At 39.5% G+C, this 24,423-nt stretch overlaps 1 protein-coding gene across 3 annotated transcripts; it reads right to left on the bottom strand.

The window, feature by feature from the left end:
• Positions 1 to 3,062: 3,062 nt before the first annotated feature.
• Positions 3,063 to 24,186, bottom strand: metap1d (methionyl aminopeptidase type 1D (mitochondrial)). Of its 3 annotated transcripts, none has more exons than XM_017712127.2 (10): positions 24,061 to 24,186; positions 18,280 to 18,440; positions 16,441 to 16,590; positions 14,968 to 15,116; positions 14,066 to 14,108; positions 12,630 to 12,793; positions 5,908 to 6,005; positions 5,233 to 5,280; positions 3,775 to 3,853; positions 3,063 to 3,271 (listed from the first exon to the last, which is right to left on the bottom strand). In XM_017712127.2, the coding sequence occupies exons 1-10, from the start codon at positions 24,098 to 24,100 to the stop codon at positions 3,193 to 3,195; spliced, it is 1,011 nt and encodes a 336-aa protein (XP_017567616.1). In that variant the 5' UTR covers positions 24,101 to 24,186; the 3' UTR covers positions 3,063 to 3,192. The 3 variants fall into 3 exon arrangements, with proteins under 3 accessions (XP_017567616.1, XP_017567618.1, XP_017567614.1); XM_017712129.1 differs by having other exon boundaries at positions 3,723 to 3,853; positions 18,280 to 18,443; positions 24,061 to 24,162; XM_017712125.1 differs by having other exon boundaries at positions 18,280 to 18,443; positions 24,061 to 24,162.
• Positions 24,187 to 24,423: the final 237 nt, after the last annotated feature.

Here is a 24,423-nt window from a genome sequence, read left to right as displayed (position 1 = left end):
GTAGTAGTAGTAGTAGTAGTATATTATTATTATTTTATTATTAATAATAATAATGTTAATAATAATAGTAGCTGCTAATTCACTCTTTAACCTTGAAGGTAGGCATGCAGACTGTTGGTCACCATAGCAATGCAGCTAACAAAAAGGCAAAGAGAAAGATTTAAGACGAACATTGATAATTTGGAGATGAATGTGCTTATTTGCATATTTAAGCACTCCAGCTGATTTCAGTGAAACACTAACAAGTTGTGAGTCTGAAGTCAGCTTCTCATTCGCCAGCTTCTTGTTTGAAACATTTGAAACATTGTGGCCCTCAAGGTGGTTTGACTTTTGCTGAAAGGACAAAACGGCTCTTGTTAACATTTGGATTGCTGACCCCTGGCCTAGATTCACGTATTTTCTTGCTGAATTGGTCCCACCAGTGACTCCATCATCAGTTCCTTATTAGTTGTTAATCTAACACATTAGGCCTCCAGTTCAGCTCCTGAAGACCTAACCAATGGGAGAGCTTGTTTGGCAATAATTACATAGATAACTTGCAGGAAAAACAATTTTCTGTTTTCTGATTTTAACCCTTTTGTTTCCAATCAAAACTTTATAATTAAATGAAGGTATAACTACAATGCTTGTATAGTGTAAATACAACAAACATGATAATTAAATTTAATACAAATGAAATTAAAATGACAGACATGGACTTTTGTTAGTTCCTCGAAGGCCCTGATGGTTCTCCTCTGGCAATTCTTGATGTAGGCCTTGAGTTTTGGAGTTAATCTGGTCTTTGTGGTACTCAGAATATTACTAGTTTATGTTTCTGAGGAGATTTACTTGGTATGCGATATGATTTGACGCACACTGTTTATATTATGTCATTGTGTATACAGTCAACTACATAGAATGTAATGTCGTAAATCCTCCACCGAGAACCGACTTTTATGGTTGTGGCTAAATTAAAGGCCATAGCGTAGGGTTGAGTTTGGCCCACATCCCCCTGTCCAACCTCATCACAAGCAGTAACTGATAATCTAGTGAAACAGACTTGATTATACAGTGAACTCCTAATGCCAGGCATGCCTCATACCGTAAGCCGCACAGCAGAAATAAAATCACCTCTCGGTCGATCTGCCGTCCTAACAACGTTACCGTACAGCCATAATCTCATGAGGAGAACAGACAGGGAGAGAGAGCGCCTTGTTAACAAGACGTAACAATGTTTTCTCAGGCCGGCTGATGGCAGAGCTGTCTGAGAGAGGAGAACAAGACAAGAATGAAATGATTATCCCTCATAGCAAAGTCCTACGTTATGCTAAGAGCTTAAGCAAGCAAGAAAAATACATTTAATGCAAATTAATTGATTATAGGGGCTGACTCAATTTTTTTTTCCAGAACTCATTTTACATGGCCTTTTCCCAAACTTATTTAAGAATTAAACAGGCCGTTCTGTTACCGTCTTCTTAGGACTGACATATGCAAATGACCTCTGTTCTGATTGGCTGCACTGTACTGTCTGTATTGAGCTTCATTCAAAAAGCATAAGGCTGAAACACCTTTTATAACTTCAGCATGAAAGGGTGGGTCTGAAGTGCTATAGACTGAACGTGTGTATGTGTGTGTGTGTCATTCAAAATGGGCTCATTTCCCAGCATACTTTGGTCATAATTGGTCATAATTATCATGCAGTTAAACATTCATCTAATTTAGTAGACCAACGTGCTATTAAATGATATAGCCAAAAGTTTAATAATTCATTTTTCCTTAATTCTCATTACTGCAATGTCGGTTTCTCATCACTGATATTTATCATTTTTCTGCTTTTAATTAGAAAGAAATGCTTTCAACATTTAAATCTCTTACCCTTAACGTTTTCTTTGCAAATTCTAATGAAGGGCTCAAAAACAACAATGTAGCACAAATAAAAATAAGAGCTTTAGTGGTTGGCAGTGATTCATAATGAGATGAAATTGCAAATTACTGTATATTGTAAAATGCATGTACATTAAAACACAGCAGTATGCAGGCTACAAAAAGAAAAGTTAGGGGGAAATTATTTACATACACCTTTATATTTCTCTGTTGCTGTAATGAGAATTTGGTTACTTGCGATAGAAAATGTTACTAAAAGACAATTTTAATCAATCAATGAAACCAGGCATCACTGTTTATGTACGGAAACAGGAAACATTAGGTTTTTGTCATTTTAATGTTTTGAGGTTAGTGAAATGACCTGTTCTGATTGGCTGCCTTGTATTGTATTGTGCCTCTTTCATAAAGCTGGGCTGAAACACTTCTTATAACTTCAATGTACGTGGGCATGGCTAAACTGCCATAGGCCAAATAGGTAGACGAGTACATGTATTGGTAGTAAATGACATCACAGCAGTTTCCATATATAGACTGTAGGAACTGGAGATGCTACGTTTTGAAACTTTTAACAGCTTTTTATATACGACTCTCAAAGAAAAGTGGGGCAAATTTGGTTGATATTGTTCCTTCAAGTGAACATGAAACCAAAGCATGGCCTTCTATGGATTAGGAAAAGCTAATTATTTAAAGAGCCCATAGCTTACATTTTTATGTATTTTCATGATGATATCAACTGCTAATGCCTGTAAGATGTTCCATACATAATTTTATGTGTCATCATTCATTTTCATAAGACAACTTTATGAAATCTTTTGTCTGTTGGAATTAAACAAGCTATCTTGGCTAATTTGCCTTTAAGACTTCTATATATTTCTGCTCTGATTGGTTGACCTTTATTACACCTTATTCAATAGTAGTCAGGGCTGTAACACTCCTTATAACTTAAGTGTGAGTAAGGGGCTAAATTTCTGTGAGCTGAATAGGTGATCCTCTGAAACAATGTTGGTTTTTGTGACATCACAATAACGAGGGATTCAAACTGGCCCTTTTTGCAGCTCAGATTACAGGCAGAAACTGTATCGTATGGGTATATTTTGAACCTTTTGACAACATTCCTTTATTTCCTTATTTTAAAATGATGGATAACTCAGTTTTCTGTGATATGAGCCCTTTAAAAATGCAGAAGACACATGTTTGGCCACTACAAAATGTTTTTTTTATTCAAACAGCACTCTGTCTATGTACCACACACACAAACACATCTCTCACACAGTTCTGTCACGCTCTTATTCAGGCTCAGACACACACAGACTTGCTCCTCGACCACAGTCAGGCTTCGTCTGGCAGTCTGGTCAGAATCTCCACGCCATCGGAGGTGATAACAACCGTGTGCTCAAACTGGGCTGACCTGGGAATCACACAAACACAGAGGAGTGACTCATACTTAAACAGATACAGTGATTCATGATTAAGGTGGAGCCAAATACTAACATTTATCTCCTTACAATACCTCTCACCCCAGTCCACCTTAAAAAAGTCAGCCCATCTTAACTGCTGACCAAGCAGTGGTGCAGACTGTTCAAACCTGCCAGTGGAGCCATCCGGCTATTAGCAATTAGCTTGAGGGTGCTCTCCACAGGAGCCCACGCCATTTAAGCTAAGCTAACCTAAGCTAAGCACTTAGCTCCTACGACATACTGCTGGACCGCATCTTCAAAAGAGCCTCACCGGAGCTGAGCCAGGTCAACAGCCAATAGAAAAGCGGCTCTCCTGCCTTCTCGGTGATGAACGCCCACTCGGGCTTATTGGTAGTAATAGACGATTAATAGGGGCTGGAGTTTGAGGGCTGATGTGAGCACCTGAACGAGTGAGGGAGTCTGTAGTGTGGAAGAACAGAAGGAAACTCGGAACCTTTTGTCGTCCGTGGAAACCGCAGTCCAGTTGTCGCTAAGGATACGGAATTCTGAGCTTCCTTCCATTAGAATGGGCTCTGCAAGGGATTGGAGTTGAGGGAGGGAGAGCAAGTATACAAGAAGGAAACGGCAATTATGGAAAGATAGAAATGACCACTCACTCTCTCTCTCTCTCTCTCTCTCTCTCAGACATACATGTACAGCTGCATGCAGAAGTATTAGCATCCCAGGTCAAATGATCTTTTTTTTTTAAAAGTTAACACATCCTCTATAGGAGGGGTGTCAGACGCAACCACTAAAAGGGCCACACGTTTGTTCAAAATACGCAAAAGCCTCAACAGTCAAGTATATTGTTGTAGACTGTTTAAATATTACATGAATACTTAAAATATCCAAAGTCTGAAAGTCCCCAGGAGCTTGGTCTATTAAACCTACCTATTTGTTTGAACTAGACACCTGCCATCCTTTCTTTGCTGCAAGTTCTTTAAGACTTGGGCTCAATTTCTGAGCTAATGAGCTGTTAAGTGTTTATATTGGCTGAACTGCTGTTAGTTGCTTGGTGATATGACTGATGTGCAACTGGGTAGAATTGTGTAGAACTTGGGCATAACTGCTGTCCCATAGATTGCTGATGGAGTAGGAGAGTTGGAGTGCACATTATGTTGTGGTGCATGCTGGGGACTGTAGTGCAGTGCATTGTGAAACAGGCTAACATTAACAGAAAATCAAAATACATTTGTGGGCCAGATGGGCCCACAGGCCTTGTGTCTGACAAATGGGCTCTACAGAGAACACACATTTTAATGCACAACCACTGTGTATTTAACATATTAGAAAATAAAAATAAAACCTAAAATACAGCCTGTGCAAAAGTTACAAGAAATATATTTTTTATATATTTACCCCCCCCAGTAGTTGCACTAAAGCTTGGATAAAAATACTGCAACAGAATAGGGCAGTTAGAGGAGCGCAGGTGTGGCTCCTGATTTCTCACTGCACTCCAGACACTGTATAGATTCGATCAATTCCGCAGCACAGAAGTGAGCTGCACTAGCTGCTTTGAACTTTTAATGGGCTGACAACATTCATTTTTTCAATCAAACAGGAATGAAGTTATCTCCAGTTATTAAAAATCTCCTCTTGTTCCGAGATGCTGTTTTCATACTCAGCCTTTTCCATTCTCCATCATTTCAACACTGAAAATCGCTAGCATGCTAACTCTGTTAACTGTCTTGCTGGTTTTTGCTGTTGTGAGTGAACAGCTAGACTTCTTCTCCAATGTAAAAGTCACTACCTAGTGCACTGATTAAACTGTTGAAGACTTTGCTGCTAATTCCCAATCGAGGAACAGAAAGGTATAATATAACAACAACATCAAAAAGACATATCATCTGATTTGAACGATTATTTGATAATTACTGTTCTTGTCATATTACTGAGGATGCCATACACGCACCTATTGTGAAGGCCATGCCCTCCTCCATTTGCAAGTCATTGTCATTGGCTGTTAAAAAAAAGACAAAACAATGAGAAAAAATGATCAGAATGTGGAAAATCATTTCTCCAACCCAGCTTTGTTGTCTAATTATAAATCTAAACAAATTATTTTTATGGTGTTTATTCAGGAAAACATTACTCTGCCATTCTAAAAAAGTCCAGACTAATATGAATATTTTATAACCAAACTACAGATACTATTTTTACATTACAATAACCAACACTATTGGGGCGATATAATGTAATATGGTCAAAAAGTATACAGACTCCAATATTCTTAGTTAAACTGGGCTTTAGTGACTGGCATAATTGTAAGTTATCGACTATGAACAGTCAAATATGATTGTCATTTTTCAAACAGCAGAAACCAACAAAGTCTTAAATAATACTAATACAGTAGAGTGGAACGCCACTGAAGATCAGTGCCTTATCAGGAGGATTTCACTGATACTGATAAATCAGCTATCGAGTGATATTACTGGCCAGTGGCTTTAATGGTCAGGCTCTAATTACACTTACAGTCATTTTTTAGTTTCCATGACATCACTGAACTGAGAAAACAGCACTAGTAAAACAGATTAATAGGTGTCGTCCCGTATGACGACTGAATTAACAGTAAAAGCTCATTTCTTACCGTGATGCCATATCTCTGGGTGACTGTGGAAACAGGACCCGATGCCATGACCGATGAAGTATGGACACACGCAAAAGCCGCTTGAGTTGGCGATTTCACTGCAATTGACAAACACACGGATTACAGCACTAAATTACACAGAACAACAGAAAGAACAGGGACACGCAAGTACAAGAGCACAGGCTACGAGAGGATGTGCTACGGGTCACTTTATCGATTTATCTGCTTAACCAGGATGACCTCTTGGTTGCTATGGAAGCACAGGTCAGGCTGCCATTGTGTAAAATTACTTTAAAAGGCGGCAATTTGCCCACTAGTGAGACGTTACCCCCAAACAGAAGCTGAGAGAGAGGAAAGTGGAGCAATTTACTGCACCCACAATGGCCTTTCAGTCTATCGGCGTCTAATAGAGAGATTGATTCAGTATGTCTCAAGGAAATGATGGTGAAATGACCAAAACAAAAAGAAAGAATGGGGAGAGAGAGAGAGAGAGAGAGAGAGAGAGAGAGAGAGAGAGAGAGAGAGAGTAAAAAGTGAAAGAGATGGTGAGAAAGACAGCAAGAGAAAAAGAGAGGACAAAATGAGGGACAGATGGAAAGAGAAAGAAAGACAACAAGAGAGAAAGAAAAAACAGAAAAAGAAAAAGAGCAAAAAAGAAACTGAGAAAAAAGGAGAGAGATAGAGAGGAGTAGAGAGAGGAAAGTAGGGATAGAGAAGGAGAGAGGGAAGGAAGAACAAGAGAGAAAGAGAGAGAAGTCAGAAAGAGAGAGCAGAAACAGAGAGAGCAAGAAAAATAAACAGAAAGCAAAAAGTGTGTGAGAAATAAATAAATAAAGAAATAAAGACAGAAAGAGAGAGAGAGAGAGAGAAAGAAATAAGACATAGTGAGAGTAAAAAGAGAGCGAGAAAGAGAGAAAATGAGAGATGGAAACAGAAAAAAATAAAGAGAAAGAAAAAGCACAAAAAGAAACTGAGAAAGGAGAGAAAGAGATAGAGTGGAAAGTAGGGAGAGAGAAAAGAAGCAGGGACAGAGGGAGAAAATGACAGATTAAGAGAGAAAAGGCAGAAAGAGGAAGGACAAAGAGAGCAAGAAAAAGAGATAGAAAGAGAGCAAAGAGAGAGAGAGAGAGAGAGAGAGAGAGAGCGCGAGAGAGCGAGAGAGAGAGTGAGAAAGAAAGATAGATACTGAGAGTAAAAAGAGCGAGCGAGAAAGAGATGAAGAGAGAAAAAGAATGAGAGAGCGAGAGAGAGAGAAACAAAGAAAAAGAGATAAAAGGCAGTGAGGAGTAAGTGCTCTTTCCTGAGGAGAGGTAATGGGTTCCTGTGTGTGTCTAATGACAGTGTTGGTCTCTGCAGACTCTCTGAACTCTGAACATAGAGAGAGAACAAGAGAAAAAAAAAAGAAAAAGAAGAAAGACAGGGAGGGATAGAGAGAGGGTGAGAGAGAGAATGGAGAGAGAAAGAGAGAGGGAATAGAAGAAGGAAGAGAGAAGGACGGAGCGTGAAAGAGAGCGAGAGGGGAAGACAATAACAAAAACAGCTTCCTCAGACGCACATCTGAGGCTGCATGAAAACACATACAAACACTGTGAAAATCTCAGTGTTAACACACACAGAAGGCAGATAGTATCTTAAACAAGACTGAAAAGCCACGACAGACGAAAAAATATTAATAATTAATAATATTGGAATCATACTGGTGGGCAGACGACTGTTTAAAAGGCCCACACAACAGAAAACAAAAAGTTCTTCACTTATTTTAAAATAAAGAGTAGGTTATTACCTGTGGTGGACAGTAATAAAGTAAATGTAATTTGTTACTGTACTTAAGTAGTTTTTAGTGTTTCTGTACTTTACTTAAGTTTTTCCATTTTGGGCGACTTTTTACTTTTAAAGTCAAATGTCTTATTTTTTTCCTCCTACATTTTGAGAAATCTTTTGGTTTCTGTGTGTATAAAAACAAAACATGTCAAAATGAAATAAGCGCAAAGCAAGAGCACCAATCAGGGCCCAGCGGTCACTTTGCTCTGAGCTTGTTTTGACCTGTTTGTCATACTGACCCAGTGCAGCACACGGTTCAACGTCAGCGCAGCAGCGTAAAACTTTGGGAGAGTCTGTTCAACATAAATGATGAACTAACCTAACTTTGTGTAAATAGAGCACAATATAGAAATATGTCCACATATGCAGTCGAGACTGACGCGGCTTTTTACTGAATTTCTACAAACACCATTTCATTTTATAGTAAATGAGTTTGGGCTGGTTTATGTTTATGAACAGACGCCTACAGATCAACATAGTAAAGGAGCTCATCTGTGATCCTGAGTTTAAAGCCAGTTTTTATTCAACTTTAACTTGGAACTAAGTTGTAAATAAATCTTAAATCAAAACTTGTTCACAAAGTTTTTTCAGTCACTCGGTTCTACCTGACGGAAGCTGCTTGCCTTCAGTGTTTTGTGCTTATGATCATTTTAATAGACATCAGCGTCACTAATTAATGACATTCTTTTAAAAGACTGGTTTAAAAAGAGTGACATTGGAGTATTTTCACCAAAAACGAGTTAATGAAGCAAAAGTCTTGTTTTAAAAATGATGCCAGGACATTAGAGCCATAATTCATCTTTCAGTTCTTTTACTTTTGATACTTAAGTACATTTGAAGGCAAATACTTTTGTACTTTTACTCAAGTTGAGTTCTAAAGGGAGGAACTTCTACTTTTACTAGAGTAATATTTTACCTTGAGTGTCTCTACTTTAGCTCAATTACATGATTTGTGTACTTCATCCACCTCTGGTAATTACTGAGTAATCTATAGTAGTTATTGAATACGGTACAGCACTATTGAGTTATACAGAATAATTATTGAACAATTTAGAGTAGTTACTGAATAAGTAATAATGGTTATTTAATAATTCACAGTGGTTACTGAATAATATGCAGATGTAGTATTTTGTAGTAATAGGAGATAATAATAGCTACTGATATTTCACAGTAGTTACTATATAATTCATAGTGGTTAGTTAATAAATCATACTGGTTACTAAAAGATTCATAGTTGGAATCATTTATAGTAGTTACTATATAATTCATAGCCATAATTAAATAATTATTACTAATTACTGAATAATTAATAATAGCTACTGAATAATTCATTTTTGGTACAGAATAACTTACAAGAAATACTGAATAATTTATAGAGGTTGCTAAATAATTCCTAGTAGCTACGTAACAACCCATAGTAGTTATTGAAAACTGTAGTTACTGAATACTGTATATGAGTTACTGAATATTGTATAGGAGTTACCAAATAATTAAAAGTGGGCTAAGGAATCCATAGTTGTTATGGAATAATTCATAGAGGCTACTAAATCATTAATAGTAGTTAACTATGTATTAACTTGGTAACTACATGTGCAGTAGAAACCCTTTAACGTAGACTTCATCATTCTAAAACTTATTAATCAGCAAACACATGGGACCCAATGCAAAACTTTTAGCTATTATTAATCTAAAGCAGTGAGAAATAACTGAACCCTCAGGGAGTTCGGTAAATTAAAAAAACTTTAAAACCTGTGCAATCCCTTCTCCTTTAATAGAGAGATGTCTCAGTGTTGCTGTATCATTTACTTGACATGTAAAACACATCACACAGAAAGCTCTAAATCCACATGCTGATCTATTTTACTTTCATCCAAAGTGGAAATACACACTGTCCGACTACACTGGAGGAAGATTTCAATTAATTTACGGTGAAAAAGACCAAGACTATAAATATACTGCTGATATGTTTTGCTATTATGAAATATATTTACCCATAAATGGAGAAATTTCCCTAAAATATGATTTATAAAAGTGTTGACAGACACAGAATTGCAAAGAATCCTTATTGTCTGTAAATTTTCATATTGGCACATACACACTATTTCCAAAAGTATTTGCTCATCTGGCTTCACATGCATATGAACCTGAGTGGCATCACATTCCTAATCCATAGGGTTTAATATGATGTTGGCCCACCCTTTGCAGCTATAACAGCTTCAACTCTTCTAGGAAGGCTTTCCACAAGGTTTAGGAGTGTGTTTATGGGAATTTTTGACCGTTCTTCCAGAAGCACATTTGTGACGTCAGACACAGATGTTGAACGAGAAGGCCTGGCTCACAGTCTCCACTCTAATTCATCCCAAAGGTCTTCTATTGGGTTGAGGTCAGGACTCTGTGCAGGCCAGTCAAGTTCTTCCACACCAAACTCACTCATCCATGTCTTTATGGACCTGCTTTTTGCAATGGGGCTCAGTCATGTTAGAACAGGAAGGGACCGTCCCCAAACTGTTCCCACAAAATTGGGAGCATGAAATTGTACAAAATCTCCTGGTCTGCTGAAGCATTAAGAGTTCCTTTCACTGGAACTAAGGGGCCGAGGCCAACTCCTAAAAAACACCCCCACACCATGATCCCCCCTCCACCAAACTTTACACTTGGCACAATACAGTCAGACAAGTACCGTCTCCTGGCAACCACCAAACCCAGACTCGTCCATTGGATTGCCAGATGGAGAAGCGTGATTCGTCACTCCAGAGAACACGTCTCCACTGCTCTAGAGTCCAGTGGCGGCGCTTTACACCACTGCATTTGACATTTTACATTGCGCTTGGTGATGTAAGGCTTGAATGCAGCTGCTCAGCCATGGAAACCCAGTCCATGAAGCTCTCTACGCTGTTCTTGAGCTAATCTGAAGGCCACATAAAGTTTGGATGTCTGCAGTGATTGACTGCAGAAAGTTGGTGACCTCTGCGCACTTTGCACCTCAGCATCTGTTGACCGCGCTCTGTCATTTTATGTGGCTGTCGTTCCCAATCGCTTCCACACTGTTATAATACCACTGACAGTTGACTGTGGAATATTTAGTAGTGAGGAAATTTCATGACTGGACTTGTTGCACAGGTGGTATCCTATCACGGTACCACACTGGAGTTCCTCAGAGCGACCCATTCTTTCACTAATGTCTGTAGAAGCAGTCTGCATGTCTAGGTGCTTGGGTTTGCACACCTGTGGCCATGGAAGTGATTGGAACACTTGAATTCAATGATTTGGATGGGTGAGTGAACACTGTTGGCAACACAGTGCAACACCATAAAAGTCTGCAGTCTGAGGCTTAATGAGAGAGTATACAAGAAACTTTATAGCCTAAATATCTATATCTTTATCCTTAACAATACCAGTACTGACTAACAGAGAACTGGAAATATTAATAATCGATACTGTCCAAATATTTTCAGTACATTTGTAAACCTTTCAGTAATCAGTAAACCTTAACTTACTTTATAAAAGTCTGAGTGCTTAGTTACATGGTATGGACAGTTTTATAGCCTACATACAAAAACATTTTTTAATACCAATAAGCAAATGGAAGGAAAAGCCACTCTCTTGCGGTACGAAGACTAGCTGGCTTTCCACATGCACTGCCTATGGCACTCCTCGTTTAGCCAGCTGCTTCAAGTGACGCCAAAGTCTCGGGCTACAAGCTGATGGCCGCATGAGTTTTAGTTGTAAGATAACATTCAGCACCATTTGCCAGGCTCAGAGAAGTCACTGTGGGCTTTACATACACTCGCCTTCATCTCATTAGAGTTAGTCTTGCTCTCTATATTAAACAATATTGACATCAGGTTTATATATGGTATGGTTCTTATTAAATTTATTTTTATATTGACGTAATTTCATTAAAGCCATATTGTCCTGCAGTTAGTGCTTAGTCACTGAGGGAGTTTAATGGAATAAATATAGAAAGTCAGTATCGACAGACACAGAATTTGAAATAACAATAATCAGCATCGTCTGTAAACCTTTTGTAAGTATTGGTCCATCTCTAATCAGTAAAGCTGAACTAACCATAAAAGCTGTATTATTCTACAGTCGGAGTGCTTAGTGAGACAGTATGGAGGGAGCTTTATATGTATGTGTACTTCAGCGTGCCCTCTTTTCTCCCTCTTTTCTCCAAAGCCTCCTGTGGCTTTCAGTGCGTCTCTCGGCGGGGAGCTGGACCCTGCTTGGCAGACACTGCATTTCTCCAAGACAGCAGCAGCTAGCCTGTAATTTACATCTCTCACACACACACACACACACACACATACGCACACGAACACACATACACACAGCGAGACGAGCTAACCTGTAATTTACACCCCATTGCAGGGAGAGAACCCCGGTGCACTCTGGGTAATTGCTCGTTCCACGCTAGCCCAGAAATACATTAACTCTATGTAGTGCCTCTCCATGCGCTGCACTAGCAAATGGAGGGTTCACAGCCTGTGCCCTCTTTTCATTCTCTTCTTTTCTCTCTCTCTCTCCCTTTCTCCCTCTTTTTTTATGTGGTGACAGTTTTCCCACAAGCAGGTTTTGGAGGTGACATCCTCGTATTTCATGCACGTGTTTGAGAGTGAAATTAATTCTCAGGCTGCTAATATAACAGCATAGAAAGCACAGGTTCAATTCTTTAACAAAAACAAAAGCCCTATGGAGGAGTGCTGGAACATTTGACCAGGGTGGGAGTGGTGGAGTTAATTATAGTTAATTGTGCCATGTTCCTGTGCGTATTTCTGAGGAAGGGCTTCTCGCTTTTTAACTCGGAGCGGAAGAGGAACTGGACTTAGAGCCTTTTCATACATTGTTTCTCTTTTTCTTCCTCCGGTCTAACTCACGATTGATATCACAAACAAGTGTACCTGATCGTGTTACCAATAACACATATTGGTTGTCCTGGTCCGCACACAGCGATGGCCTGGTCTCTGCACTGCCTTGCCACATCCACCAACTTCCTGCCTCGCTCATCCACTGAACCAATCAAAAATGTCTCCGATGTGTCTCCATGGTAACCCTCTAGGTAAACCTACAGGACACAAAAGCTCAAGAAACATCCAGACAACTGTAGTGGGCCAACTACTAGTCCAAATAATCTTGTTTTAACTGAATTAAACAGTGCTACTGTGACATTAGGGCCCAATCCGATTTCTTATTTTTAACCAAAACTCGTTGTGTCACCTTGCCCCTTGGAACTGAGTTACAAAAGATAGTCGTTGAAATCTTTCCCTAAAAATGGGACCCTTAAATAAAAAATAACATCACTTCATTAACAGCTACTAGGGCTAATCTGTAGGCGACGCTGCCAGTCTGCAGTGATAGCAGAAAAAAGTAAAGTTCAGCTTCTCATTGCCGGGCTTTAGTTACATTTAGGGAATCATATGACTTTAAAGAGGACAATTATTTATTATTACCCTCCCTTAATTCTTTGGTGATATGAACCTTAAGTCAGCTTCTTGTTCAAAAAGGCAGCTAACTATCGAGACATCAGCATACTACTAGCGATTGTTTACGCTTATTATGAAGAAAAGGACCATAATACATTGAAACAACATTAAACTCAGAAAATACAGTGGTTTTCATCATTTTTAACAGAGAAAAAACCCACATTTGTGGGTTGCTTTGGTCGCTTGCACAGCCATCTTTTTTCCCCTCATAACACTATGTTTGGGGTGTGTCTCTAAAAAAACTCCGCTTGGAGGGCCATGTAAACCCAACACTTCTCCATACCCATCTATCTCAACAAAAATCAGGACACCCTACCCCTAGGCATGAACATGCAAAATGGAGGGGTAAGGAGAAAGTGGTAGGGGCAAGGGAAGAGATGGGATTGAGCCTAGGATTGATATATGTCATTCAAAATACAGACTCCGTTAACTTCAATGGTGTGGGTGGAGCTAAACTAATTTAGGCTAAATAGGCTGATAGATGTAAACAAATTTGTAAAGTAATTCAATAATGAAAACGATGAAAATATAATATGTCATGGTTTCCCATAGCCATCTAAAACTACAGAGCACCTCAGCTCACTCACTCTTGTTTGGAGGGATTAAAAGCCGCCACAAGGGGGCGAGATTACCACTAAAGTATCTTCTGTTTGCATCACTGAAAGGTGGGAAACTGGCAGGAACCACACAGTAGTGATGTAGTCATTGCTATCAATACTATTTTAAACAAGAACATAATGTGATGGTTTTAGATATCGACCAGCTGTTATCTACAAGTTAAACAATAAACAACATTAAAAAACTTTGGATGTCTGTGTGTGAGACAGAGTGTTGGCACATGCGTATGCACTCACAGTAACGTCTATGTTAATGATATCTCCGTCTTGAAGCTGTCGACTGAAAAGGCAAAGTACAATTAAATACAATACAATGCTATGAAAATGACTGACCATCCTTGAAAGATATTAACAAATTCTGGATTTGAGTATTCAAAGTCAAGGTTAAATACGTATGCAATTTTCATTTTACTCAAAATATCTGGAAATAAAATTTACAGAGTACAGAAGTTTATAATAAAAAATATGGACTGTAAAAATATCTACCACATACAAAAATGTTTTGTGCTTATCTAACCATATTAAAGGTATTAATATGGTATTAATATTCTCTCCCTTTGCTGTGATAACTGCAGTCTACTGTTCTAAGAAAGCTTTACAATAGATATTGGACGATATTGGAGGATTTGATTGCACTCAGCCACAAAAGCATTAGTGAGGTCATGTACTGATGATGGATTAGTTCTGGGTCATTTCAACTCATCCCAAAAGTACTGGATGGCACCCCATCACTCAAGAGAACACGGTTCCACCACTCCACAGTCCAATGCTGATGGACTTTACATCTCTCTAGCTGATGTTTAACATGGAGAGCTTTTGCAGCTGCTCCAGAGCATCCTGTTCTATTGGTCAATGGTTTTCTATCAAGATTATATGAGCTGTGGGCACATCAGCAATGGATGAAAATAGCAAAAGTCAATCATTTCAATGGATGTCTGAATTCTTTTACACATAGTGTACATAAGTACCACTTGTAAACCAGAAAATGCTGATAACTTCCAAAGGGGTATAATGTACTTGATATATATCAAAATTAAATAAATATATAAATATATAAAAATTAAATATAAATATATAAAAATTAAAATATATCAAAATTAAATAAATACAATTGAGAGCAGTGCCAGTGTAGTATGTACCTGTCTGGTATGCCATGACACACCACGTTGTTTACAGAGGTACAAACTGATTTGGGGAATCCACCGTAGAGCAGAGGAGAAGGGTAGGCGTTGTGTCTGATCGCCTCCTGGTGCACAATGAAGTCTATTTCGTCTGTCGTCATGCCAACCTGGGATCAAAACAAGTGAAATATAAGCGGACAAACAACACAAACATACAGAGCTAGTGTTCCAAACCCACAGTCTGACCTCTTACTGGACTAATAAGGAGTTATGGAGATTCTGCTATCAAGCCGGACCCACATTAAATCTATTCTTGAACTTGAAAACAGCGTGTGAAGTAACTGCCGAGATATCATACTGCAGTACCAGATAAAACATAATGTGAGTCGCAAAAACTCTTCTGTTCTCAACCTAATTTTGAAAGCATTGAGCTAAAAATAGCAAATATTTGGGTGAATTTATGGGATGTTGGGTTACCTAAAACGTCTTAGCTGGTTTCCTTAGCTGGTGTGATGCTATCTGTCATTCCAAAGCACAATGAATAGTGATTCCAGTATGAATCTGCAGTGTGTGTAGTATTTTCAGTCTGACTGATATAACTGTAGTGTGCTTTGAGCCCAGTATTAGTCTGAGGTGTGTGAAGTTTTCAAATCTGACAGCAATATTCACGATGTGATTTTAATCCAGTATGAATCCTCAGTGTGTGTAGTTTTTACAGTCTGATAATAAAAACTGTGGAATGAATGGTCTTCTGTAGCTGACTGAACCCAAAACCTGCTAACAGACACAGTTGTGTGCCGTGTTGTTTTCGTTATTAAGTATGGTGACTGAGCCGTAAGGCTGAACATCCAGGCTTTCGATCAAGACCATTGGTGATTAAATTGGGGAAATCCCATATGAATCAGTAATTTGAATCCAGTATGAATCTGCAGTCTGTAGTTCCTAAGGTCTAACTTATGGCTGTGGTGTGATCATGAACCCAGTATGAATCTCCAGTGTGTGTAGTTCTTACAGTCTGACTGTAATAACTGTAGTGCGATCTGGACCCAGTATGAATTTTCAGTGCATGTAGCTTTCACAGTTTAATAATAATAATCATGGAATGATGGTAGCTGATTGAACCCAAAACCTGCTAACAGGCATGGCCGTGTGCTGTGTTGTTATTGTCATTGAATGTGGCCACCGTGGCATAAGGCCAAAACATCCAGGCTATGACCTTTCAATCCAGATTTCTGATGATAAATTGGGGGAATCCCATATGAATTGGCCAATCAAATCACAAATATTACAGAACCCTCCCTGTTAAAATGAATATGGCTTGGGCATATATAAATATTTTTTTTACTAAAATTAGTCAAAATGAGCACACCCTGGGCTCACCCAGCTCCAAAGTCAGGGAAACCATATTCTGGAATGGTTAGGAATGTCATAGAACCTTCTCGATGTTTGTGGTGTAATGTTACAGAATGTTCTGGAAGCAGTCAAATGTACCTTTAGGCTGTTTCCAGCAAGCAGGAGAATGTGTCTGGCGAGCTGGCAGGCTCTCCTCAAACCCTGAATCTGCTCTTCATCTTTAATCTCAATATAATCAGGCCACTCAGGCACTGTGCTCGAAGAGACATAGTCCGGCTTCTGGATGTGCTGAGAAAAAGACAGAGAATAATACTAATAATATCCCTGCTACTGACAATAATACTGTACTTTCACTGCTATAACAAAACTTTTAATCTCTGGAAGCTTTACTTTAAAAATGTTCTGTACTTCTAAATATATTCATGTTGCAACTACAAATTATCAGTACAAATTCTCTTAGCACTACTTACAATAATTATTATTATTATTAATTTTGGACCATTTACATTGGCCAGTTTCTCACTGGCTACATTAAAATGTTAATGAAAACGATGGTACAATGAATAAGAGGATTCTCTATTCTTATCATCTGAAATCTAGTAACTTTCATTTGATTTATGATCCATCCTGTTTGAAGATGTGAATGGCAGAGATCATAGCACACTCCACAGAAACACATCAGAGGCGGCCACTCATTTCAAAGTCTTATCAATCGCTCTGTATCAGACTTCAAGGTAGACAGTAAAAAGACGACTAAGCCAAGTTCATGTTTTGTCACTGGATTTGGACTCATTAGTAGCTCCTCACATGCAGACATAATATTCAAAATTCACATTCATGTGTGTGAGTGTATCAGAAATGTCTTGCTCTCATTGCATTGACAATGTTTTCAGATTAGGAGTACTGCTCTAGGCTAATAGCTGCAGGCAGAGAAAAGTTCTGGTTCTAGACTAACCCGAACACGTTAAAATGCTAACCTGTGACAGAAGCGCTAATCCAGAATTAATATTACACCATTGTGCATAATAGTTTCCCAAAGTCAAAGTCCAGACATAAGTTATTAAGTTATTAAGTGATACTTTTTTGATCCCACAACCGGGGAAATTCCACCTCCGCATTTAACCCATCCGTGAAGTGAAACACCACACTCACACTAGGGGGCAGTGAGCACACTTGCCCGGAGCGGTGGGCAGCCCTATCCACGGCACCCGGGGAGCAGTTGGGGGTTAGGTGTCTTGCTCAAGGACACCTCGGTCATGGACTGTCAGCCCTGGGGATCGAACCGGTGACCTTCCGGTCACAGGGCCAGCTCCCTAACCTCCAGCCCACGACTGCCCCAACATAAATTAATTCCTACAACTTTAATTCATACATAACATTTCATACAATTAATTCATAACATAACATAAATTCCTACAACTACTATATCTGTATTCAGTGAAAGACTAGAAGTAAACAAAACCCTTGACTAACTGTGCTAACATGGCTAACATTGAATGGAAATTTAATGTCATCTGCATAAGGTTAACTGTTAGCTGTTTTCGATGTTAGCATTTTTAACTCATATAGCCTCAACGCTTAATAATTTAGAAGCCCAGTTTTTGCCACTTTGTTGTAAGTTTACATTTACATTACATAATAATCTCTGTTACTGTTTATTTAGTAACACAGTTACATAATGACTTAACTCAAAATGTCATTGTTTACATTCTAGTAAATCAACAGGTTTAAGTTTGCACTTGTGACTTTTTCCAGTTGCTAAACAAGCAAAACAAATTTCTTTCTGAAGTGTATTTCTTTCTGATTCATTTCAAACAACAATGATATATATCTCTACTCTCAATAATATATCAACTCTATTTACAAACACAAATGTGGTATGGATTGAAAGTTGAATCAACACTTTACACAGAAGTTCGCTGCTTGTTGAAAAAACGATTTACTATGAAATTGCCAGGTTATAAAATTTGGTGTTACCTTTGGTACAGCATAAGGAGGGCGCACTACCGCCGGCCGAACTACACTGTGTGAACTCGTCCATTTCCTCCAGAAATAGCGTCGGTGTGGCTGGCACTGGCCTCCACGTGGGCACTGCCGGCATCCAGGCAATCGCGCTGCTCTCTGCAACAGCCCTGACCCTGCTGACCACAAAGCCAACCAAAAAACAACCACGACAAAAATGTTTCATGGAAATTTAATGGTTCATATTCTGCATTTGTCTAGTATTGTGGTTTTATGTCCCAAAAAATAGCAATAATTCATTTTTATGACCACTTTCCAATCTCCCTTTATCCCTTAGACATGAACAGGCTGCAATTTCCTGTCTTTACAACTGATATATGCAAATGACATTTTTTCTGAAATCCTCAGGACATCTGACATAATAAACTTCAGCCACTCTTTTTAGATGTGTGGATCCTCTGTAAGGCTGTAATAATCCACTTCCTTCCCAACAGACATGAACAGCACAATGTTTAATCATTTTCACCACATCTTCTACTTCAATCCCTCTGATATAGACTGTCTGCAGTAACAACACTCTGCATCATTTTGCTGAATGTGTGGTCATATAATAATAATAATGTGGTAAATATGTAAGTTCACAACCATAAATAAAAGAGTGCAAACACACATAACATTTCAAGGCATACACCTTTACAGGCCATGCAGTTCATATATGTAAATTAAACTGTAAACAAAGTCTGTTTTGAATTATTTTTGTGATGTCACAACCACATAATTTATATACATCTGCCTATTCGGCATACAGCAGTGTAGCTCAGCCCATTCACTCTGAAGTTATAAGGAGTGGTTCAGTACAACCTACTTCTTAACCAATGCACAGTACAGGGCAGCCAATCAAAACAGAGCTCATTTACATGTATCCATCTTAATGACACAGAACCAAAAATAGCCCGTTTCATTTTAAGGGATAAAGAGAGGTTGAAGAATGAGTTACGACCGTTCTGTACATAAAACCACACAAGTAAGAAAAAATAAAATACAAGAAAATGTAGAATATGGGCCCTTTAATAAAAGCATGATTCTGCCATAAGACAACCAAAATACCGAAACGGTACATCCCAGCCAGACTGCATAAGCTACTGTAAAAACAAGAAGTGATGCATAGGACGGGAACCGCAAAGTTAGAATATATTCGGAGCAGAACTCGGCCACAGACCCAGAATAGATCTCCCGTTCTACACAAGAGAGAGAGAGGCTGGGTGGGGAGAAAAGCCACGGACTGTGGCCTTCTCTGATGAAGAGACCAGTGGCAAAGGAAGTGTGGTGGTGGAGGAGGGGGTGGGGGAGAGGAAAGAGACAGAGAAAGAAGAGAGGGAGAGAAAGAGAGAGAGAGCGAGAGAGAGAGAGAGGAAAAAAGAAAAAGAAAAGAAAGGGGCTCATGGGTGGATAAAGGCACAGCAATGTGGGTGGTGTAATCAAAAGAAAGGATATGGCTGAGGATGTGGAGTGAAGTGAGCCTCCTCTGAAGTGTGTGTGTGGTGCTCAGAGTTCATTTCAACAGGGTGATAATTCACAATCCCTCTGCAGCCGACATCAACTAGCCTAAACGGAGGTCCAACGGCGAGAGTGCACTACCACCAACATTCTCATATTCACAGTTGTTTAGAAAAAGAGCTACTAAGCCAAATGAACCAGGTCAACAGGAGGAGAACGTTCTATCACAGCGTAGATGGAGGGACCACTCTAGAGCAGTGTGAAGGGGGGATAACACACAGTGGGCGTGAACATGGAGAACATCTAGAACAGCATGAATAGGGGAAAGCACTGTAGAACAGTTTGAATGGGGAGAACAATCTAGTTTGAACAGAAGTGGGAATGGGAAGAACTTTGGGAGTAGCTTAAGGGAAAAGCATAAGCCTAAAATTATAAACAAAAACAACGAATAAATGCAGAACAGTGTCAATAAGGGAAAACGTTCTAGAACACTGTGGTTAGGTGAGAACATTTGATAAGCTGTTCGTCATGTCATGAGGTTTACTGTAGAGCAGCAATGCATCCCTCAGCCTCATCGGTCTCACTACATTATCCAGAAAGCATTGTGCGCCGACATACAGGCGAGTACAACAGACGTATTAATCTAGCAGTAACATCAGCTTTTTAGGCTTCCTTCTGCATCAGACAGCTAACAGAAAAAGAAAACATTTCAAACTGCCCATCCTCATGCCCCCCCCCCCCCCCCCCAACAACAGCACTTGTAGTTCCTCCCACCTTCAAGATCCTTCATCAAAAGGGGTTTTTCTAGTCTTTAAACCAGAAAATCTCACTCAGCAGACGACTGCAGCACCACTGTAGGAGGCAAGTGGGCATGTTTACAACAGATGTATTGATGGTCAAGTCATTTTCACATGACCATTTTCCAAGCTCTCTTCATCCCTCGGAATAAAAACATCTGTTTAATTTCTGTGCTTTTAAGATGTATGTATGGAAGTATGTAAATGACCCCTGCTTTGATTGGCTGTCCTCATTAAAAAAGTAGTGGAAAAACTAGGCCGAAAAATGTGAATGAGCAGGGACGAAGCTCAGTAGAGGTAAAGGTTTACAGATATCAGTAGGCAGTGGTCAGATGTAAAAGGAGTTTCAATTAAAATGAAGAATTCCAGCATTCCATCCTGAATTCCAAATGGGCTGATTTTTCAGAATATTTTCCATATATGGACAGTACAGAGTAGTGGAGTGATGGGCATAGAAACTGTGCATTCTACATGAAAGGTTTTCATTTAAAAAGAAGCTATTTTTTTTCATGATATGGTTGTTTAAAACACAATTATAATATAAACAAATATCTTAAAAACAACGGATCTAATAAATCACTGGAAATGAATGCAACAATGAAATTAATAAAATAGCCAATAAACCTGACAACATTGTGTGCATCCATATACAAAATGTCTCCAAGCAATAAATGCTCTAAAAACATTTTCCACCCTTGCATGCAGGGGCAGTGAAGTATATACACTCACTGACCTCTTTACCTAGTATTTACACTCCCATAGGACCCTCACAGAGCAGGTATCATTTGAGTGGTGGATCATTCTCACCACTGCAGTAACACTGACGTGGTGGTGGTGGTGGTGTTGTGTCAGTGTGTGTTGTGCTGGTCCGAGTGGATCAGACACAGCGGTGCTGCTGGAGTTTTTAAACACCTCAGTGTCACTGCTGGACTGAGAATTGTCCACAAATCAAAACATCCAGCCAGCAGAGCCCTGTGGGCAGAGCCCTGTTACCACTGATGAAGGAGTAGAGGATGACCAACACAAACTGTGCAACAACAGATGAGCTACTGTCGCTGACTTTACATCTACAAGGGACCAACAAGGTATAATAGAGTGGACAGTGAGTGGACACAGTGTTTAAAAACTCCAGCAGCACTACTGTGTCTGATCCACTCGCAGCAGCACAACACACCAACGTCAGTATCACTGCGCTGCTGAGAATGATCCACCTCCAAAATAATACCTGCTCTGTGAGGGGTCCTGTGGGGGTCCTGAACACTGAAGAACAGGGTAAACCAAGGCTTGAAATTATGCAGAGAAGCAGATGGACTACAGTCTGTAACTGTACAACTACAAAGTGCAGCTATAGAGTAAGTGGAGCTGAGAAAATGGACAATGAGGGTAGAAACAAAGTAGATGTACTTAATGTTATTAATACAAACAACATTATCTGTTCTTTAATGGGCCAAACTGGCATTTCAAAATTGTTCAATTTTAAAACACTTGCCCATTTAAATAACATGAATCAAATAAAGTAATACATGGAAAGTAAGAAGCAACTGGCTGTTTGGAGCAGTGAGTCATGCATAATTATACCACAACATTTTTTACAGGTGTAGCAGCAACATTCAAACACCGTGTGAGTGTGCTTACCTGCCTCATGTTATTTATCTCATGAAGCTGCCAAAATAAAATAATAAATCAGTGCTGATTTCGTGATCTGAGCAAAAATACCTAGCAGTTCCATCTTGGCTCATTCCAACTGTTCAGCACTAGTTTCTATCCACCTGGATCAGCATTACAGAGGAATCTAACATTTGTTTCTATCCAGGTACAACTGCAATAAAATGATTAATTACTATTAAAAAGCAAAACATTTAGTGCAGTAGTCCAGCATCACCTGAACATTCTGTTCATCTGGAATCCAATAAAAACGTCAGACATTGGTTAGAAATATCAGTTAAACCCATTCACACCTGTGAAAGACGCTGATACTCGATATGATTCCAAACATCGTGCATGTCTAATATTTTACTGTATTGTTGGGGTCACTGAAAAACCTTGCATCTCAATTTTTATTGCTTTTTACTTCATTGGATCAGCTGAAAACTCAAGTACTCTTTGTGTTGTGTTCAACTTTCATGATCAATGAATCAAAAGAAATGATCAAAATTGTTCCATTAATTTCCATCAGAGGTTAAGAAGGATTTTGTTTGTTTTGGAGATGTGAGATTTTGCTCTGACAGCGAGGACATATATATTTCTGTTCTTTCAAAACAATCTGCAGCATCCAGCAAACGCCATTCTAAACTGTCAGGGTCTAGATACCAGACAAAGAGCATAATATAGACTTCAAAAAATTAAAACCACCCACATGGCAAGACTGACACTATTCCAACGGCTATTTTACTGATGTTATATCATGGATCTGACCAGCACCACATTAAGATCCTTTGGGATCCCATCCCCACAAACCCACTCATAACAATGCTGAGCAGGTCTTAGGACGGTTTCGCTGAAGTTTAGCTGGTTCTAAACCGGGGTTGAGTCCTCAGCTAAAGCTCTGTCGTTGTAGACAGTATAGTTGGGTATGCCAAAGAGAGGCCATCAGGAAAGATGTATAGGAATATTTATGACTAGAGAAAGTGTTATGTGAAACATGAACTTGGGAGCAATCTTCTGGTGCCTTTGGGCAGTCACTCAGGTCACCCATATGGTAGGTCCAGCCAATATATTCCTAAAACTGATCAGCACTGTATGGTGTAGTTGGTTTCAGCACATGGCTTCAATTCTTGTATCCAAAACTTCTTCTTGAGCAGGATCAAAGCCTAGTAGTACATCTGATCATAATAAAAAGCTGCTAAACTTTTAACATTAACAAAAAAAAGTATTATTTCAGGAGTCCTGCAGTTTTCTTATTTACTTTCCAATTTCTATTCATTTTAAGCCTTTGATTATTGTATTATTGCACAACTTCCCATCATCCCGGGCCTTTGTCTTTATCTGTCTAAGGTTATTCCTCTACCTGCTTTACATTCTCTGCTCTCTATGTTTTGGTTTATGTTACGAAAGAAAAGCCCGATAAAAACACTCAAGGATTTACTGGCTGACTGACCGAGTCACTAGGCTGGGGTCGCTGGGGTCACAGCATGGCAGACACAGTGCAGCCAAAAGCTAATGCTAACAGTGCTGAAGCCAACAGGACGCAGACACAGCCGAGCGACCCGACGCCGTTAGCCGCGTTAGCGTTTGGTCCAGCGATTCCTTTAACAGGTGCGGCGTCAGAAAAACCACAACAACGTCAAACTGCAGCTGTTCCCTGAATTTCCTACCGGGCTCCAACCGGAGTCCCGCAGCAGCTCCAGCACGGCCACCGCGCACCTCTCACTTCTGAGCTCAGCCGCCAGCCGCGGGAACACGAGACGCGTTCCCGCTTCATGACGCGTTTCGGTGCTGATGGGGGAACTCGGTGTCTGAGTAAGATGCATTACATATTAAATAAAACCAAAACTCTTCTTACCCGAGACAAACACGCCCCTTACTGCACAGGGCGCTGCCATGATTTCTGCACAGCCACTGTCACGTGACCCACGCACGGCGAACGGTGCCTTCTCAACATACAGCGGGGGGTGTGTGTGTGTGTGTGTGTGTGTGTGTGTTTGTTTGTGCTTCATAATGTATACTACTGTAGACTGTAGTCTGTGTGCTTCATAATGTATACTACTGTAGACTGTAGTCTGTGTGTGTGCTTCATAATGTATACTACTGTAGACTGTAGTCTGTGTGCTTCATAATGTATACTACTGTAGACCGTAGTCTGTGTGATTCATAATGTATACTACTGTAGACTGTAGTCTGTGTGTGTGCTTCATAATGTATACTA

Source organism: Pygocentrus nattereri, chromosome 12, assembly GCF_015220715.1.
Source record: "Pygocentrus nattereri isolate fPygNat1 chromosome 12, fPygNat1.pri, whole genome shotgun sequence".
Lineage (NCBI taxonomy): Eukaryota > Metazoa > Chordata > Actinopteri > Characiformes > Serrasalmidae > Pygocentrus > Pygocentrus nattereri.
Note: the sequence above shows the minus strand (reverse complement) of the source record. Positions and strands in the feature narration are given on the sequence as shown.